The sequence below is a fragment of the Myotis lucifugus genome, unplaced genomic scaffold (assembly GCF_000147115.1).
Source record: "Myotis lucifugus unplaced genomic scaffold, Myoluc2.0 scaffold_46, whole genome shotgun sequence".
NCBI lineage: Eukaryota > Metazoa > Chordata > Mammalia > Chiroptera > Vespertilionidae > Myotis > Myotis lucifugus.
In genome coordinates, this window is record NW_005871094.1 from 752,538 (window position 1) to 774,005 (window position 21,468).

The window sequence follows — 21,468 nt, forward strand, 5'->3', positions numbered from 1 at the left end:
CTCACTTATCCTACCCCATTTCAGACATCCCTCTTTATCACGTGAAACTGCTTATCACTTCTTCCTCCATGCCTCTCCGCTGGCTGGTCCCATCTTTTCTGTCAATGCTCATCTTCCCCTTATGAAAAATATCTTGCAACTTCCCTAAGGAATCTCTCAATCCATTTCCCTATTTCTTAGGCAACCAGGGGCTACATTTGGATGTGTAAATACACATGTCGGACTTTATAGAGACTCCTACTTTTCTTGCTTAAGAGTATATGCATCACCCCTTGGCCGGGTAGCTCAGTTGGTTAGAGCATCAGCCGGATATGCTAAGGATGTGCGTTTGATCCCCGGTCAGGGCACGTACAAGAATCAACCAATGAATGCGTACATAAGTGGAACAACAAATCAATGTCTCTCTCTCTTTCTCTAAAATAAATTTTAAAAAAAGAGTATATGCATTACTACAGAGAATGAAGATTTTATCTTTATTTTATTTCTCTTCACAGCAACTGGACAGTAAAATCTGCTCTGTAATAAATATCATTAAGGTTTTATTCATATACTGAAGCCTATTCTATTTTGGATCTTTTGAGCAAGCTTCTGAACTAACCATTTACTTTATGATTCTTGCTTCTAAGGTGTTATTGCTTAGTCAATTTAGCATAGCATTGAAGTGAAAGACTTTTCATGTCAATGAAATAAAATGCTTACTTTTTCTACATTTCAGTTAATATCTGTCGTATGCTGACATTATAGGGAAGATTCAAAATTAGTGTCCTATTATAACTGAATTTCAAGTACAAATTATCCCATCTATATTTACACTTATGAGTGAAAGCAGGCCCTACAGTTTTATCTTTATTTTAAATTGTACACTTTTTGCTACATGGGCATTTTGCTGGTGTATGTCTCTGAAAGTGACCTTTGCTCTATTAACTCCTCCTTGGCTTTACTTTTGTTCCAATTTAGTTTTTGGCTAAATCTGTTCTTCTCGGTTGAAAAAGGCCCTCAGGTTACTGAGTGGTCAGCGTGCTGCTGGGTGATGATAAGGTGCTTCATGTGCACCTGGAGCCGGGTGACCCATACAGCGATCATCTCTTAAGCTCCAGAACACATTTATTTGTACTTGGATCCCGGCCTGAAACACCATTTCCCATTCAGTCTTGATGTTCGGTTAAAACCAGTCACCATCCATCACTTTCAGGCCGCATCCGTTCTGTGCACAGCTATCACTGAGGGACACATGAGCACACTTTTCCAACCTAAGTTCCTGTTAGAGGTCCTGAAGGACACTGTTAAATACATCAAATGAGTGCCAGGGACCTATCACAGGAGGGATGCGGCCTGGCCTTGAGGGAAGGGATGCAGCCAGATGCCCTGATGCTATCTCTAAGATCCGCCAGGAAAGTCATGAGGTGCTAAGGCCCTGACTTGGTACCTTCCGCTCATCTGTGAGGCTCACAAGGGCCTTATTTATTGGTGCTTCTACTTCTCTTACCCTCTCAGGATTAGAGCTTTATCATCCAAAGGCCAGGAAAACAGAAATAAACAAAGTCCGTTGATCTCAATGACATTTTCTCAACAATCTGGGGACAAAGGACCTTGAGAGAATTCTTGAATTTTGTTTTAAAATCTCTTACATTGCTGAAGTAGTTTTCAATGTACTAAGCATTTTAATAGGTATTACTTGATTCAAAGGTTAAGGAGGACAAAGAGTGTTATGTGTACTATAATTGTTTTGGGTTCATGAATTTTAGTAAGGTGTAGTCAGATTTAAAAACTTTTACAAATATGAAAAATCCTCCCTGAGGGTGGAAGCTTAACATTTATTGAACAAAAATAGTTGAAGGAATTCTGTAATATTGATGCTAAAAATAAATTTATATTTTTTGAGTTTTAAGGGAATAGTTGGATATTACTTTTGAAGGTAGTACTATGTAAAAAAATGTTGACCTACTATATCCAAAGTTGATAATACAGCATTGCTACAGAAAACATTAATTTTGAGTTGTATAGATAGTTTTTAAAATTTTTTTAAGTTGGCCCTAGCTGGTTTGGCTCAGTGGATAAAAGGTTGGCCTGGGGACCTAAGGGTCTGGGTTCTATTCCCGTCAGGGGCATTTACCTCGCCTAGCCTGGGCCCTGGTCAGGGCTCGTGCAGGAGGCAATCAATTGGTGTGTTTCTATCACATTGATATTTCTCTCTGTCGTTCCCTCTCTCTTCCACTCTCTCTAAAAGTCAATGGAAAAATATTCTCTAGTGAGGATTTAAAATTTTTTTTTAATTGATGAGAGAGAGAGGGAGAGATTTATTTGTTATTCTACTTTATTTATGCATTCATTGATTGATTCTTTTATGTGCCCTGACCCAGGATCGAGCCCAAAACTGGGGTGTATCAAGACGATGCTCTAACCAACTGAGCTACCCTGGCCAGGGCAGTTGTGTAGATTTTTTTGTTGCTGTTTAAATTAAATCTTTATTGTTTGGATTATTACAGTTGTTCCTCTTTTTTCCCCCCATAGCTCCCCTCCACCCAGTTCCCACCCCACCCTCTGCCCTTACCCCCTTCACTATCCTCATCCATAGGTGTACGATTTTTATTCAGACTCTTCCTGCACCCCCCACACCCCTTCCCCCCTGAGAATTGTAAGTCCACTCCCTTTCTATGCCCCTGATTCTATTATATTCACCAGTTTATTCTGTTCATCAAATTATTTATTCACTTGAATTTTAGATTCACTTGTTGATCCTCTAGTCTGCTGTTGGATCTCTGTATAATATTCTTTATTTCAGTAAGTGTATGCTTACTTTCTAGTTGGTCCTTTTTCATATGTTTGAGGGTCTCACTGGATTTATCGAGGGTCTCACTAAATTTATCAGCGGTTTCTAGAAAATTCTTGAAAAACCTTATAAGTGTGGTTTTGAACTCTATATCCAGTAGTTTGCTTTCCTCCATTTCTGTCATTTGTGACCTGTTTCTTTGTATCTGCATTTTGGCTGCTTCCCTGTTGTGTTGGTAGAGTGGCTTTCTGTGCTAGGTGTCCTATAGGGCCCAGTGGCTCAGTCTCCCCAATTACCTGAGGTGGACACTCTTGGTGCACCCCTTTGTGGGCTTTGTGCACAGTCTTGTTGTAGTTAAGCCTTGATTGTTGTAGGTATCACTGGGAGGAATTGACCTCCAGGACAATTGACTGTGAGAATCAGCTGTGGTTATGGTGGGAGAACTTCTGTGCTGGAGACACCCTTATGGGGCAAGACTTGCTTCAGTAGGGCTTTGGTGCTCACTGAGTCTGCCCCCTGAGTGTCTCCCTTATGGATCTGAGGAGTTATAATCTGGATGGTCCCACTCTGACCACTGGGTACACTGGCTCTTGGATCTCTAAGGAGGTGCTAATTTAGCCTCTGCCTGAAGCTACCCAGCAGGAGCTACAGAGAGATCTGCAGATTCCTCTTCTTTGTTTGGGGTTTGGAGGTGCCCAGATGAGTCCCATCTGTGAAGCAATCCAAGCTGCTGTGGGGCCTTGGGCCTTCTTTTGGATGTTCTGGGTCTCTCTGACCCAGCTGCAGTTTGTTAGGTAATTTTAGATTGCAAAGGGCCAGGGCACTCATATGCAAAAGCCTCTGCACACAGCTTGGGTGTGGTGGGGTCTCAGGGAATCAACAGGGTGGAGCAAACAGCTATGGCTGATTCTCAGTCCTACCCTAAGAGTCCCCTCGTCTCAGTGTCCTGGTAATCACTGCAAGCACCTCTGAGAGAAAGCCGCCCTCGAGTTCCAACCAATGCCAGACAGTCTAGTTTCTCCCCGTATGAGTCTAGGTCCCCAGCGACTCGCCTGGAACTGGAGTTCAGAGCCGTCGGGAGCTTGAGACTCCCTCCTGATTGAAAAAGACAACCATGTCCTCAGTTGCCAGCCCTTTCCACCTGCGCCTCCATACCTCTGCACTTTACTTCCGCACCTCTCTGAGTCTCAGTGTGCTTTTCTCTTTCCTTCTAGTTGTAGAATTTCCACTCAGCCAGCCTTCCTGTGGTTCTGGATGATGTCCGTTTTGTCTTTTAGTTGTATTTTTGAAGTGGTTGTGTGAGGCAGCAATTTCAGGTATTTACCTATACCGCCATCTTGGTTTCTCCTCAATTGTATAGATTCTTAAGAAGATATATTCCCCAACCTTTCTGGTCCCCCTCTGACTGTTGGCACAAATTTTACACAACTGGATGAAAGTAACATACTGTGACAGCGGAAGAATGTGAATCCAATTGGCCCCTGAACCTGTGAACCTGTCTTCACTCACCTAATGCTCAAAAAAAAAAATTAAAAAAAATTAACCCATAAAATTTGTTGTAACACTGATCCAAGCTTGCTACTGATGTTCTAGGAAGTAGCATGCATTATTGCTTAGTATAGGACTCTGGTTTGATGCGTAATATAAGCAGTTCTGATCTGGTGAGATATTTGCTATGGTATTTCAGTGCATCTGATAAGCACCATTAGACACCAAAAAGATTTTAAAACATTTCCAACCCCCAAATTGATGACTAGGTTCAGCAGGGGCCAGTCAGGTGGGTCTCTTTTACCTCCTGGAACATCTTCCTTGGTCCAGGGTTCAAAGAATATTGAAATGACAGCCAGTTGAATCACCAGGCCACCGGTATCTACCAAGTATTTATTAAGTACTTCACATACTTCCTGTACTAAGAAGTTTTCAGTGAAGGATGAAGTCTGGATAAAACCAAGAAAAAATAATCAATCAAATCCCGGTTCTCGTGCTTGTGGCTTAATTGCAGTGATGGGACTTGGGTATGTGAAACAACCAAAGAACAATTTCACAACAACACATAAACAAATGGGATTTGGGGAGAGACATCTGGTCCCTGCACTGTTTCTAGCCAATTCCAGGGGTGAATAAGGGAAGGGGAAGGGACTGTTTCGGAAGGGAACTGTCCCGGGCCTCTGGCAGCAAGGTGGAGTTTTTCTGCCAGGAGCGAACACTGGATGGGAGCTGTTTGTTTGTTCTCCAAACAGGAAACCTCTTCCATGCTAATAGTAGCTTCAAAAGGATTGCTGCGGCAGAGGGAAAGAACCCATATACATTCACGCATTCACTTAGCAGGGACTAATCGAAGGGGAGGATTAACTCTGTCATTAGACAGAAGCAAAACCTATTTATGTCTTGTCTCCCATCTATGGTTATACTTTAAGAGAGATTTGGCACAGGTGGTGTTTGAATATTAGACCACTGCCGCATTGAATGGCCTTTTAGTTGCCACTGATGGATTAATCCCAATGATGATAAGAGGATAATAAGATCTGTCAGATGTGTGCTCTGCATCCTCCATATTTCGGCGATGGAGGGGAAGCTGGTAGGCTGAGTGTGAGGGATAAAGGACTAGAGTTCAGTGGGTGATTCTTCCCTCCTCTCCTGCCTCCTCTAGCCAAGCAGTCTCTTCTCTCACATCTGATTATTAAAAGGAGATTCTGGATTGAGCTCCCTTAGATAGAATTCCTAATTCAATTCTACAAACAATTGTCTGTCTGCCTGGTCTTCTTCTTATCTTTCTTCTTCCTGCTGCAAAAAGCTGGTCCTTCAGATGAGCAATTCTCAGCCTCTTTTATTTTTCTGCTGAGATACTCAGGACATAAAACAGATGATATTATATGCAAAATACACTCCTACAGTGGCACAGGTAGCAAAGGCCTTTTCCTGTTCGTGGCCTTCCCTGGAAGTCAGCAAATCCTCTGACTCAATGGACATCACAATGCACAGGTGTGATGAGACAGATTGTATTTTCCCCAAATGGCCATCACCTTATCATCCATCCCACAGTCTTCTTCAATATGACTTTGACACTCTTTCCATTAAGATATGGGGTCTACGTCCTCTCTCCTGAATGTGGGCAAAGTTGAGATGACAGCAAAGTGATACCATGTGATTTCCAAGGCAACATGACTTCCATTAGGCTCTCCTTATGAAGGTTGCTTTTGAAACTCAGCCACCATTTCAGGAGGAAGCCCAAGCAGCCTGAGGAAACCCACACAAGAGGAACCAAAGCTCCCAGCTGAAGCCAGCACTCAGTTACCATTTTGAAAGTGGATCTCTCAGCTTTCAGTGTGGCTGCCCCAGCTGATGCCAGGTGGAACAAAGACAAACTGTTTCTGCTGAATCCAGCCCAAATTGCACATTTTTGATCAAAATAAACCATTGTTGTTTTAAACATCTATGTTTTGGGATGGTTTGCTAACAGAGAACTGATACAAATGTGTTTATTATTATAAGAATAATCTTGGAACTTTACTATATTATAAAAAACCTTTCAGAATTTTAACCTATTATTATTAACAAATAACTTGACACATATCTTATTATCAACTTTCAAAACCTCCTCTAGGCCTCGATTAAAATGCAGAGGTCTTTAGAAATATTTAAATGCTCCTTTCTCTCACCTCATCTTAGACTTGTTTGATATGACTATGCAAAATAATATTAATTACAGTCATTTTCACAAACTGTTTCTCATCTATGCCTAATTAGCATAATCACAGTGTGTGTGTTAGATTACCTTTGCTGTGTTTGATGATTATCTTAAATTTCATTTTGGGGAACTAAGCCTTCACAGTTCGTTGCTCATGTACTGTGGGTGTTGGCTGCTCATAAAGCAGAAAAATAAGTCTGCTGTGGAAAATCTATGCAGAATATGGACGTCACAGAAGTGGGTGCTTGGGCAGCTGTCAGCGCCAGCTTTCTGGTGGCTCAGCAGTAAGTAACTTTGAATAAAGGAAAAGTATGAAGACTCCAGTGATGTTGAGCTCGAGGAAAATGTAAACATAGCATTTGCCCTGGTGTGCTCACTATTCAGTGTCTCCTTTGGCATAATAGAATTGCCACTGAAAGCCACAAATTGACTTCCTTTTGTAGGTGATGAATTCATGAAACTTTTATTTGGGGCCATTTGTTTTCACTTTTGTCCATCCTGCTCCAAGTTAAACCAAGGAGAAATTGCGTGGTGGAAAGAACTGTGAGCCAGAGGTTAGAAACAATAAAAGAAAAGAAAATATAAAAGAGACAAAAAATAAAATAAAATAACCAAAGTCCCTCTTTTCCTGAGCTGGATTCTAACTGTGTGACCTTGGAAATGTCAAGTCACTTCTCAAGGCCCAGTTTCCTCATTTATGAATGGAGAGGGTTAGCCCAAGCCTAAATATGGCTGCAGAATGTGGAATATGACAACATCTGAAAGGGTCATTTTAGGCTGTCATTCTTGCTTTGCAGATAAAAATATTTAGGAGTAAAATATATGCAGAACTTGGCAAAGTTAGATATATATTTATGATTCCCAATGAGTCAACTGATTTTGCCCCCTGAGTCTCCGCAAGCCTCTCTTTGTTCAATGGTTTTTGTTTTTACTTTTAATTTTTTCCAGAATTAAAAAAATATATTTTGGTGATTTCTGTCATTAGGAGAAGATAATTTGGCAATAAAATTATTTAAAAATTAGAAAGTAACTGAACCTGAAAGATTAAAATTTTTCAATAGACTCTATTTTATTGAAACTCTATTTGATATATAATAATGTAGTTATTTCAGTTGATTTATAGAGAATTACAAACATATATGTGGCTTTGCCAAGTTCTGTGTATGTTTTGTTCTTAAATATTTTCATCTGCAAAGCAAGAATCACAGCTGTAAACTATCCCTATGGAAGTAGTCCTACGCCAAATTCTAGAGCTGTAATTGGCCTTCGTCTAACCTCATCTCACAGATGCAAAATGGTGCTTTCTCAGTGTAATGGGTTTAAAAAATCAGCATTCCATGGTGTTCTACACAGAAGACTGTAATGGTCAGATTCTCTGTTCCTTTAGCTTATTTGCAAGGCAGAGGCTCAAAAGAAATCACTTGATCTCCATTTTCCTAATAAGAGAACTGAAGCTTGGTAACTAACCCAAGGTTATATCTAGTTAATGGCTTAAACTCAGTCAGTATAAGTCTAGATTCAATTACAATATATCCCTTCCTAGTTTGGATTTCTTGCCAAAATGTCAGTTCCCTGAGAGGATGGCGTGTATTTTGTAGTTATACAGTGGGGCCTTGACTTACGAGTTTAATTCGTTCCATGACCGAGCTCGAAACTCAAATTACTCGTATGTCAAATCATTAAAGTGAACGAGTGAGACACGTGATGCTGGGCTGATGTTGTGGCGTTCACTGTGACGTTCGCTGCGCCAACTAGCGGTGGGGTATCTGAAGCTGGCTCGTAACCCGAATTTTAGCTCGCAACTCAAAGCAAAAAATCAGCCGAGAGACGGCTCGTATCTTGAAAAACTCGTTAGTCGGGACACTTGTAAGTCAAGGCCCCACTGTACTTCCACATCCTTGACAGGGTTTGGCATGGCAGGAGCAGGCAGGCCAGCCAGTGGCCCCGTGGACTGGTTTGTCCCTACACTGATTCCAGGGGAGAGGCCATTTTTTCTTCCATGCATGGATGTCTGAGGATGTCTTGACTCTGGGCAATCCAGGTCTCAGGAACAGAGACTGGAAACAGATTCCTTCCTGGCCATCTTGACTTCTCAGTTCTAGTATTCTGCCTTGGGATGTTTACTGGATAGCCATTTTTGGGAAGGCATAGCACTGAAGGAAAAAGAAATCATTTCATGTGAACTAATGATTCAACTTCTAACCTCTAAAAATGACACAGTTCTCAGTTCTCTACCCACTTACATTTCTGTCTAACTACGTAAGTTTATGTGATGTTAATTGTCCAGGAATTTATTCATTTACTTATCAACCTTTTGTTCCGTTAATAATTTGACTTCTTTTGCTTCTTTGCACTCGGGGCATTGCTTCTTCAGTGTAAAGGAATTTTAAGAAAGGCAAGAAGGCAAGCTCAGAGCTCAAGAAATAATAAGGGATAATACTATAATCAGAACAACTCAATTATTTGTTTTTGAGCTCGATCTTTCAGAAGGTTATTATCTGGAGTTGCGACTAATGGATTCAGGCTTTCTTAATGCAGAGGAAATTTTCAACAACAGTGTTCATGGGGAAGGACATTAATCAGGAGAGAGAAGTGGGCCTTGTGCTTAATAATGTTTGCATAATAGCTACCCTTGGGTGTATTGCTTGACTTAAAATAAATATTCATGCTTTCTATCTCCAGTGCAATTGGAAATTATTCGTGGTTATGATTCTGTTATATGATCTTCTACCTCCTCTTGTGGACTTTAAGCTGGGAGGCTGTTGGAAATGAACAGACATAAATCACAATGCTTGTGATGAGTCTGGGGTAGAAACTGAAGGGGCTATAATGTGGGCAATCTGGAGAACATGAGCTGAGAGCAGGTTTCTAGGAGGGGAGGAGCAGAGTCACACTGGCATGCTTAAGAACATTCATGTACTTTTAACTCTTCAATAGCGTCTCATCCCTGAGATAAAGTCCAAGTGCCTTCTCCTGACATAAATGGTGCTCACTGGAGTGGTCCCTGCGACTGTGGCCCATTGCCTGAGACCACTCTCCACCTCAAATGTGCTCACATGCAGCTCTTTGCAGGTTCCCTCAGACACCATGACTTGTAACTTCCAGGTCTTTGTTCATATCCTACCTTTATTTTGCAAGAATTTTCCAAACTTCCTTTGCTAATTACTTCTACTTATCATGGAAGTGTTGGCTTAAGCTTTACTTCATCTAAGAAACTCTTTTTGAACTCCAAAGTTAGCCAATAAATCCCCCTCCTGCTTCCCCTTCCTTCCTTCTTTCCTTTCTTCCTTCCTTCCTTCCTTCCTTCCTTCCTTCCTTCCTTCCTTCCTTCCTTCCTTCCTTCCTCTCTTCTTTCCTCCCTCCTTCCCTCCCTCTCCCCTTTCCTTCCTTCTCCCCTCCCTTTCTTCCACCCTTTCTTCCTTCCTTCCGTTTACTTTTTACTTAAATAGACTTGGTCCTGGGGAATTCCTTCATTGTCTTGATTTATTACTTACACCAAATTTTATTACACAAGTGCTTTAAGCTAATGAATTCATTTTTCTTTTCTCTCTCCTTTATTACTTTTTTCCTCTATTTCTCTTTTTTTTCTTTTAATTTCTGGGAAAGGTTTTAATATGATCTTGAAAACCATAGGCTGTATGCAGCTTTGAACAAGTGTGTGTGAGTTTCAGCTCTGCATTAACTGCCCGCTCAGGCAATTTCCCTTACCTCAATTCTTTCCTAATATGGGTAATCTACTTCAGTGAAGAGAGCATCCTGTAGCATAAAAGTCCAAGCTGATTTGTTTTCTTATACTTGCAATCACTAATATTTTCTTCGGCCTCTCCCTCCCTGCCTCTGAGGTAGGCTTTACATCTTGGAGTTACACAGCGTCCCTTTGGCTCCTTCAGCTGTGCCTTCACCTGATGGGCACTGTATTAACAGAGCTATGTCTGCTTGACTCCACACACCAATTTTACCCTGTTGCTAGGCTCCTTTCTGAAGTGTTTGCATGCCATTTTCATGGATAGTCTCAAAAGTCCTGAAAGCTACCCCTCTGGTAATATTACATATCTGTTTATAAAGCTTTTTTGTTTGTTTGTTTTATCCCTACTACAGAGAGATGAGCAGGACAGCTGTTAAACTTATCTAGTAAATTACAGATATTAGAATTAAGACTCCAATCCAGTGCCTCTTCCACAACACTATAAGCTTTATAACCTATAGAGACTATTTTCTTCTATTTTCTATATGCCTCTAGTAGACCTTGCATTGTGAGCTCAAGGAGGGCACTAGATAGAGACCTGGACTGGACACAGGGACCTGCATGATGGTGATGACTGGACGACCACTAGCTCTGTGCCCCAAGAGAGTCACTTTACTCTGAACCCCAGTGTCCATCCATAATATGAAGAATGAGACACATTTTCTTAGGTTCTTTTGACCTAATATTTTATTAACTCCTTTTGTCTTATTTTTATCTCTCTCCTTTTCTCCTTTCCCTTTGCCATCTTTTCAGACCGTCCAACAACTAACTGTTGTGCATTGAGATGTACACAGCATTGTGCATGTGCCTTAGGGAGATGGAATGAGTATGTTGCTTACAGCTTGTTATGGAAACATTCTTCCCTCTCTTTCCTGTTCCCCCCTTTTCCTCTATTCTTTCTTCTTCCTTCTTCCTCCGTGTTCAAGCAGCCCTCATCATTTTCACGGGTTTTCAAGGCTTCTGCTTTGATCAGAGGGAAGGCACTGCATCGTGGGCCAGTGGATGAGTTTAACATGCCTCTGGTCCTTTGCCTCTGGTCCCTCAGGGCTCGTAAATGCTCGTATGGAAGTTTGGAGGGCTTTGCTCAGGGCCTGTCAAAGGCTCCATGTACTTTGATGCATGATACTGAGTTGTTGGCTAACCTTATAATGAGAGATTACTCAAACAAGAACAATAAATTGACACTTTGAAAAATACATTATTTTCTTCTAAATTTTTGTGACATGAAAGCCTAAAATAATCTATCTTTGGTGTAGTTTTAGGTATTTATATTTCGAAAGCCACCATTTCCAACCTATTGCATATAATCCCTCTAGAAACCATAATTGCCCTTAGACATAGGTATATTCTGTTCCTCTTTTATCAGTCATATTTTCTCATTCCTCTTCTACACCCCACATGACATGCACATACACTTCTATTTTTCCTCCAAGGACAATTAGTTTAGGTTAACCAAGACTTCTGGAATTCTTTCTGTAAGAGTCACCATTGAATTAGATGCTTAACACATGACTATTTTCTTCAAAACATAATTAAAATATATGTGGTTCCTCTTCACTCTTTCTAGTCCCCTTTATTTCCATAGCAGTGGGTATTTATTTATCATTACAAAACACACCAGCAAATTACTGGTGATTTTTTGAACCCCATGAGGACAGAGTGGAAGGAAATGGAAAGAAGGGAGAAAAACAATGATGATTAGGCATCAGTGGATGAGTTAGAAATGTTTATATGATTTAATTGATCCTTTCAGGAGTCCTAAAAGATTTGGACTTGCTGTTTTACAGATGGGGAAACTGAGGTTCAGAGGGGTTAAATGGTTCACTCAGTGTTCCACAGCTTGTGTCAGAGTTAAGATCTGAACCCAATCTGTGTGACTCCAAATTTCATGTTCTCTTTGTTGTACCAGGGCCAGAGGAGACTCTGGTAGGCTCTAGAATTATACAGGGGATGGGACCCAGGTAGGGAAGGGCTGCAAAGAAGACCTTAGTCTATTCCAAGATTCAACCTTTGGCATGTTTCTCCTTCCCTGGTCCTGCCTCCACTGTAGACTATGTATGCAAAATATGGATCCAGACATTTTTAGTATTTTAAGGAGAGGGTCTTCTACTAATGAGACATCTCTCTTTTGTCTTTCACAGCAATTTTGCAGGCAGTAATAACTGGTGATCTTATGAAGGTAAGACATCTTCCTACCAAATTTTTTGCTGATTTTTAAGAACTTCAGGTCAACATCATTTCACACCAAACTTTCATGAGCCCATATGTCATTTATCAGACCCCCTGCCTGTGCTGGCTGAGTAGAAAGAGGAAGGATGCTTTTTTTTTTTTTAGAATTAAACAGAGAGGATTAGGGGAGTCCTCCCAGCATCTCCATGCTTCCTAACCGCAAAAGGTTTCTGTAAGATAACCATGCAATTTGCCTTCACTAGTAAAAATGGACTGCATGTCCCCAGGATACAGTGCTCACAGTGCCCAGAATTCCTGTTCTCTGAAAGCTGATATTGGAAGTTTAAAGATTTCTTTTTAGACAGGTCTTGAAATAAATGCATGTGTAAGAATTATCTGGTCAGCAACCAGAAATACATTCCTCAGGCCAGAGCCTATGTCTTCCAACATTATTACAGTTTTGTATTTTGGGAATCATGGTAAACCAAAACAGTTTAATTTGTTCTTTTGCTTTCTGGTGAATTTTAATTCAGAGGGAAGGAAGTGTCCACCACTGCCTCTAGAGTGAATGCCAATTCTGAAGTCAGACCGCCAGAGTTCAGATCTCGGCCCTGCCATTCCCTATATGCATGATTTTGAACAACTATTTATCTTTGTACTTCAGTTTCATCATCTCTAAAATGGAATAATAGCATTGCCTCTCTCTTCACTTTGTGAGGATCAAATGTAATAAGACAAGTAAAGCTCTTGACTATTCCTATTACATAGAAAGGACTCTAAAGTGTTGGCTATTTTATTAGCATAGTGTTAGTCTTTTTAAGAGCTAGACATAGTAGAAATGTAAATATTTGTTATAAAGTATAGTACAGTTTATAACTATTCTAAAAGCTATAGTTGGTCCCATATCCTTTTCAGGCATTGGGGCTTATGACTGCCCATATATCCTTGTAAAGCCCACACTGGCATTGATCGGCTCTGTAATATGGGCAGCTCCCTAAGGGCCCAGGCTATGCCTTCCTCACCAGCCTGTGGAGGATGGTGCCATTGCAGATCCAGGAACCAAAAGCCTTAAAGAAAGCTGAGAAACACTGCCATTGAATTCAGTTTCTTCTGAGGCACAACTGTCGAATAAACTGAGACCCTCTGTGCTCCATTTATTTTTAAAAATAGGTTTTTATTGATTTTAGAGAAAGAGGAAGGGAGAAGGATAGAAATATCAAGGAGAGAGAATGGTCGGCTGCCTGCTGCACGCCCCCTACTGGGGATCAAACCCGCACCCGGAGCATGTGTCCTGACAGGGAATCAAACCTTGACCTCTTGGTTCATAGGTCGATGCTTCAACCACTGAGCTATAACAGCCTGGCCCTCCGCTCCATTTTTAACAGGTTGCTAGCAGAAAACAGTTGGTGAGACAGTTGCAAGCATCTTGATAAACAGCCATCTTTCAACATGTAATCCTGGAAATGGTGCATTTGAAACCTTTTCATTTTATTTTGTACGTGATTTTAGTCTAGGCAATGAATTTTCCAGGTCTGTGGGAATATCGCCACAATATTTTGTACTTAATAGAGAATTATTTGAGATATAGGAAATAACTATATTCAGCCAGTTGTCTTATTACATTCTCTTTGCAATTATTTCCAAAATGGCTAAGAAAGAATGCAAGAATACCTTGTTTCTGAGAGATGAAATATAGGGGAGTTAGGTGGGTTGTATTTTTTTAGTCTTTTCTTTTTCTTTCTTACGTTTTTTCTAGTATTTTTCTTCTCCCATTTTTTCTTCTCCATTTTCTTTCATTTTTCTATCCCATGTAGAAAGCAAAAATCAATATTAAATATTAAACTGGCTGTGTGTGTGTGTGTATGTGTGTGTGCGTGAGAGAGAGAGAGAGAGAGAGAGAGAGAGAGAGAGAGAGAGAGAGAGAATACACAAATCAGCAGAAAACAAAAGACCCCAGGAGCCATCCCAGTGGGAAAGCTGTCTTGAGCAGCTGGGCTGCATGAGATGCCCAAGGACTAACTTACTGCTCAGTGTCTAAAAACACCACAGAAAGGCAGAATCAAGGCAGCTGATGGATTGGGTCTGTGCTACTTGGTTGAGCCGAATCCCTTGTGGACCTGTTCCAGGGAAGGGACTGTCACTGTGAGACAATGCAGTGAAACAGAACAGGATTCTCTTAGTTTTCTCTTAACCTGAAAACTATTAGCTGCTTCTTCCTACTGCCCTGGTGTAGGGTGAAAGTTCCTGATTTCCATTCAACTACTCTTTTTTGAATCTATTTCCTAGGAAGTCTTCCACCCCCCACTTCATGCTTTCCTGGTGCTCCATGGTAGCCCATCATGGTCCTCCCTATTCCGGTATAATTCTTTCCACATCTGTCTCTCCCATGGACTGTGAGGTCTTTGAGGCCAGTGGCTGTGTTGTCCTCATCTGCTTCCCTGGCATCTGACACATTGCAGTGCTATGGCTGCATTTGAGTAGAAGCTTGAACTTTGAACCGTAGGAGATGTTGATTTTTTTATAATGTGCCATCTAACTTCTTGGTGGTAGACACATTCCTTTTGCTTATTGCCTGCTGGGTTATTTGTTTGGCATTTGTCTTAAAACTACATTTTAGAAGCTCCAAAAGGCTCTTCTTATCCTGATATATCATAGTTTAGAGAATAGGGACCCATTTACACTTTCTATAATGTTTAATATTTCATAAACTTAGACTGTGTCCTCATTAGCTACCTTATTCTCAAGATGCAAAATCTGTTTTTTCCCCTAGTCTGTTTCAGATTTTAGGTATTTTGAGTTTCTACTACTATGTTCTCTGAATCGTTTTCTCATCCTGCAGATCACCTCTAGCCTTGTTGAGTAGGTGCTGGGTGATTAACAGAGTGCATGCAGGCTGGGCTGCAGACCTGGATGAAGAAGGGAGCTATACCTGTGTGTGGGTGTGTGTATGCTGTGTGCTCGCGTGCATGATCTCTCACAGGGAAATGGAAAGGAGCTTCTATGGAGCTAGGTTTATTAGAGATTAAAGAAAAACTGAGGGACAGGAAAGGAGTTACCTACCAGACACCACACTAATCCTGCCTATAATTATTCTTTCAAGCCTATAATTATTCTTTCAAGAAAAAGCTGAGCCAAAGTAGGAAAACATTCTCTTCTCTACCCTCCACTCCCTTGGAATAGGCACAAATAAAAAAAACACACACAGGAAAATAAATAAGTGATTCGGTATATTTCAGGAGTTATATGCCCTCTCAGGAATTAGTGAGACACTGGCCATCTATTTGAGTTATCACACAATCGAGGAAGATTACTTCATCTCTCTGACGTGTCTGTGTCCTCTGAGGCTAGAAACATTTGTGGTTTGCTGCATTGTTCTTATTTTATCACCAGTGAGCTGTTTCCCTTGTTCCGGCCTCGGTCTGAGCTTCTTTTTATCTGTCTCTTTTTCAGCTAATAGAAAGCTATAAAAATGGAGGCAGTCTGCTAATTCAGGGACCAGACCACTGTTCACTCCTTCACCACGCAGCTAAAACCGGCAACGGGGAAATTGTGAAATATATCCTTGATCACGGTGAGTAGGCACAAGATCACTTACCCAGCAAACAGATTGAATTAGTAAGTTGACTTCCACCCAGGCCGTCTTCAGAATGGTGGAAATGCTCTCCAACTTCTAGCTGACTCTCTCTGATTATTTGAGACAGCAGGATTGTAGTAGACCACTCAGCCATGGGGTACCCTTAGCCAGTCAATGAGTAGAAATAATTTTCATATCAAGATCATTACAGGGTACTTGGGGGCGTATTCATTAAAAAAATAATGTACAAAAACCAATGCAGCCTGGATAATATGCTTTATTGTTTGGGGAAGATCTTTTATGTTTTGGAAAGTTAACTGGTTGGGACAAGTATCTAATCTATATTTGTAGCCAATCATTCTCAGGATTAATGAGAGTATTTATCCTGTCTTTCTAGTCTTTTATTTATTTTTTGCTCTTTGAATCTCATTCATCTTTTCAACTCAAGTCACACTTCATTCTCTCGGAAACGTCTGGTATCCTCACGTCCTCTGCGGCAGGACATGCTCACCTCCCTGGCAGCTTCCTCCTGCATCTCTAATTTGATGTTATATCATTTGCTGGAAGCATCTTGCAGTTTTTAGCATCTTCCTCTAAAAGCCTTTCAGAGGGATACACACATGTGCTGAATACCACATCTTGACCATTCGTAACAGCTTTCCTTGTTTATAGTGTTTCTAGGACAAAGAACAGGAATAGGGGGGGGGGGAGGATCTGCCTGGCTTGACTGTTTTCACAGGAGAGAGTGGAATAGTCTTTAGCTCTAAGAGATCCTGGAAGCTTTGCTGTGAGCCCTAGCAGTGAGCCTGTGGCCAACCCTCTTTGCATCCAAATTTGGGCTGTAAATAGAAAGCATAGTAGATATTCACACTTGTTCCTGCTCTTCTTTTAATTCAGTTTAGCAAACATCTTATTTCATTCATTCATTCATTCAGTTAATCATTCAACAAATATTTGTGGAGTGCCTAATAAGAACTACATGTTGTAGACCAGTACACACATACAAATAAAATACAGTCACTGTTTTCAAGCAATTGCAGGCTAAAGAAAAAAAAATATCATAATCATAGGCATAATTAAATTTAAAACAGTTGCATAGATGTTTTAAGTCATATTGCAAAGCTACAAATAGAAAACACAGTTACCATTATCAAGCACATTTCTATGCCAGATGCTTTTACTAAATACATCATCGAATCTTTACAAAGGTCTTGTAAGGTGGCCATCTTATTATTTTTTTCATTTTTTTTTACAAGGGTCTTGTAAGGTTGCCATCTTGTTTATGTTTTTGTTTTTCATTTTCTTTCTTTTTTTAATATAAATTTCAGAGAGAAAGGGAGAGGGGGAGAGAAATAGAAACATCACTGATGAGAGAAAATCATCCATAGGCCGCCAGGGCCCAGACTGTGACCTCCTGGTTCATAGATCAACACAACCTCTAAGCCATGCAGGCTTGGCTGTAGTTGCTGTCTTCTAGATCATTCTCAATCCTTTCTTTCTAGTTTGCCCTTTACCCAATGAGATTGAGTGCTTGTTCGCATCCTTAGGCTACTCAGCACTTACATGCCCTCTCTGGAGTTAGGTGAGCCACTGGTACCTAGTTGAGTGATAACACAGGTTAGGAACCCTCTCTCCCTCTCTCTTGCTTTACCTCTCCTGAAGAACTAGCACTTCCCCTACTTCCAGGTTCTTCTCTGTATCCGTTACCTGTGGGCATCTCCCTGGGTCTCTTACTCACGAGGCTGTAACCAGCTACAATTTTGACTGAATCTGTACAGAAGAGAGAGACCCTGTCACATGTTTGGGGCTCTCAGTTGGGGTGGCTGGAATGGCCAGGACACCTGAGTCTTTCTCTGTGCCTGGTTTTTCATCTCAGGCTTCTTCACAGCATGATGGTCCTAGGGTTTCAGAAGGAGAGAATGAAAGCTTCGGGACACCTTGAGGCCGGACTGGAAAGTTCTGCATCCTCTGCAGCATTCCGTTAGTCAAAACAAGTCACAGCTGGTCCCGACAAAGGGAGGGGGGAATAGAGCCCACTGCTTCATGGAAGGAGCTACAAATCAATTGTGTCCGAATTTCATCTACCACCCTCCCCTGTTCTCCATCCTCTTCACCTGGAAATGATGACCCTGCCTTCTCAATGTCCTGAACTACTGATCTACCTGAAATCCTTGGAGCTCAGCTTTTATATTTCCCTTGGTTCTGGGTCCTAAGGTTGCTTAGCAATAACAGTTCTTTAATATCACAAGTTCTTAAACTAGTTTCTCCCCTTTTTAGCATAGGTATGTCCCATGCAATATTTGATACATATGCTAAAAACAAACGAAAACCCTCTCCTCAGTTGAGTCTTCCCAGGGGCATGAGTGATGAGGCATGAGATGGTATTTCTCTAATACTTTTCCCATTGTAGCCCACACTCATAGGGGTTGGAGTTCCTAAGCCCAATGAGAAATAGGGACACATATGCTTTGCCTGACATGAAGTCCAGCTAGCATGTCAGTCTCACTGCTTTGACCAAAGCCTGACATTAGATACTTAGGGAGTTTCTCTTCCACCTCCAGTATCTGCTGCAAAGATTGTATCACAGGATGCAGCTCTCTATCAAAACTGAAGGACACCAAGGAATTTATTAATTCCTTCGGGGAGAGTGCTTATTTTTCCAGTTCTCTTGGTTAGGTTTTGTAAACAAGTTGTTTTAATAGTTATGCTCATGAGAAAAAACTTCAGATTCCTGTAATCACCCCAACATCACTCACAGGCAAACAGTTCCCATGGTCACATCTTATACCCTCCCTGCTTCACCAGAATCTCTGATGGACCTGAGAGAAAGACGGTGGAGATAGTGAAGCAAATCCATTCCTTCTGTTTGAAAATAAAATATTATTATGCTTTACAGTCCAAGGATCACTGCCTTTTTGATAAACGGCAATTTTTCAACTTTTAACACGATAGCCAAATAGTGGGAACTGTACCACACTTGATTTTAGTATTCATCAACCTGATAGGCATTGCCAACTTCATGCTTAACTTCAATCTGTTTATTTAGGAGTATGGATGTAAAAATCTTTGGACATAATCAGCCTAATTCACCAGGTTCCTTAACAGCTACGCACTTCAGCTCGTCTATTTTTATTGTTGTCTGTTTTAATATTTTTAGTTACTGATACAATCTGTATTAACCTGTGTATTCGGGCAAAATCATCTTTGCAGAACGACTCATCTATGATAAATGATAGAGACCCCTTTAAATTATACTGCTCCTGAAGTCAGAGATAAGTCCATGGAAAGCCTGGCCCTTTCTGTGCTCTATAGATAGGTCTGAGCAGTTTGAATTCACATAAACTTCTTTTAAAAGCAAAGAAAGATTTTACACTGTGCTAAAGATCAAGAGGAACACTCCTCCTAGTCTTGAAGCCTGAATCTCTCTTAAAGTTTTAGTGGTTTTTTGTTTTTAATTTGGGTCAAGTCTTTCCTGTGGCTTCATATGAGTTTTAAATCCTAAAAACTGTTTTTTTTTTTAAAAAAAACCTGACCATAAAGATGCCTTTAATGACAAGGCTTCTGAGAAATCAGGGGCCCTTTCTTGTCAAGGCACATGATGGAAATTGTATGTGGCCTATTTGCTTACTTGTCCTTTCTCTCCCCTCTGCTGTGTCTTCTTCATTGGATATTTATGGTGAGCCGTGGGGTCCCCCATCAGGAGGACAGCCCCTGAACAGGATTCCAGGGAGATTATGTTCCCAGCCACCACATTCAGCAATGTATTTCTCTTCTAAGGACTCTTTTTAAACCGGGCCGGGGCCTGGGGGCATGTGATGTATGCTATGTTCTGAAAAACCACAGGAGGCTTGAATTTTTTTCCTCCTGCATCTTCTTTGGGACTTCTTGTCTCAAATTCACAACATGCTGCTTTCCTTTATGAAAAACTGGAATTTGGGCATTTGGAGGGTTGAAAAGAGGAGGAGGAAGGGACAGGGTGGGAGAGGAAGATGCAGAGGGATTCCAGCTGAGAATCCCCCCAGCAGTTCCTGCTTTTCAACTCCTTTCAACCATCTTTTTAACCCGCTCCCTCCTCCCTGGTTTTATCCTGGAAAGGACTTTTGTGTGGTTTGTCTTTTACCACCCTGCACATGTTTGCTCTTTTGTTTTGTTTTTTTCTCCCCACTCCCACCCTGTTGCCCCCTACCGTGTTTCCTGATAGAAATCTCACTCATGCATTTCTCTTTTGATTTCAATGGCTTATTTTGTCTTCCCTCTGTTTCTGCCTTCAGTCTTTCTTTTCTTTTTTTACCCCCCTTTTTCTGCCTCTGGTTCCCCGAGAGAAACGACCACCATCCCGCTGGGACAGGATGACGGTGCTGTTAGAGTTCCCAGTGCCAGCTCTCCCCAAATCTGCGCAGCTTTTGTCCTGGGCCACTGGAGGATTTGGAATGGTCTGCTGGCAGCGTCAGGGAGACTAATGGGAAATGAGGTCCGAACAGAGAGAGGCCGTGGGGAGGTGGAAGGAATAGCAAAGGGGATTTGGATGCCTTGGTGTGGGAAGCAAATTAAAAGATGCACGTGACAAAGACACATCATATATAATAAAGTGCAATGTGGATAAAGCTGCATCCCTAAGAACCGGGGTATGCAGTGGAAGAGCCTATGGGGTGGACACTGGGCAGCGGGCCTGCATTTTGGAAGGTTTGACTACTCACCACGCAGTTTACATTCTTGTGTTGGGAGATCTGCAAGCTTTCCTTCCTTTCCTATTCCCTGGCCTTCACCCACAAACACTGATATGGCTATCCCCATATTTTTCTTTCTCTCATTTTTCAGACCATTTCCCATAAAGCACAGTCTCTTGAATCCATCTTCCATTTACGGATCTTTCTCTGAGAAGAAACAAGAATTTGGTTAGGATCCACATTAATTTTAAAATATCATTTATTCATTCATTCACTTGAAAAATTAATTCTCTCCTCCCCATCTTGAGAAAAAAATGTTATAGTAACAATCACTGCTAATCTTTATTACTCTAAACTAGAGGCCTGGTTTATGAAAATCCGTGCACTTGCGGGGGGCGTCCCTCAGCCTGGCCTACACCCTCTTGCAGTCCAGGAGCCCTCGGGGGATGTCCGACTGACTGCTTAGGCCTGCTCCCCCGGGCCAATCGTCACTGCTGCCGGTAGCCTCCCTCCACCACTGCTGCCGCCCCCTGCCCCCCGATTGCCGTCCCCTCCCTCTGTCCACTGGCACCCGCCTTGGCTGGCGTGGCGCTGCCCACTCACCAGCCCTGCCCCCTGCCGACCGATCATTCTGCCGTTCGGTTGATTTGCAAATTAGGTTTTTATTATATAGGATGCTTTATATGTATGAACACATTGCATTCTTACAATAGCCCTACACAGTTTGCTCTCTTATCTCTATTTGACAGGTGGTAAAAACTGAAGCATAGTGAAATTTGGTTAGTTGTCAAAACTCACATATAATATAAGATGTGGTCTCTGCCCTCCATGTTCCTAAGACCCAGCAAAGGGCAG

General features: G+C 41.4%; 1 protein-coding gene across 3 annotated transcripts in view; it reads left to right on the forward strand.

Annotated features, from left to right (window-relative positions):
* DGKI (diacylglycerol kinase iota) overlaps positions 1-21,468 on the forward strand; it is a 383,824-nt gene that overhangs the window by 352,648 nt on the left and 9,708 nt on the right. For all 3 annotated transcript variants that reach the window (XM_023753493.1, XM_023753495.1, XM_023753494.1), the window contains 2 exons: positions 12,345-12,382; positions 15,823-15,943. In XM_023753493.1, the coding sequence (XP_023609261.1) occupies positions 12,345-12,382; positions 15,823-15,943 (159 nt within the window). The remainder of the gene's footprint in view (positions 1-12,344; positions 12,383-15,822; positions 15,944-21,468) is intronic.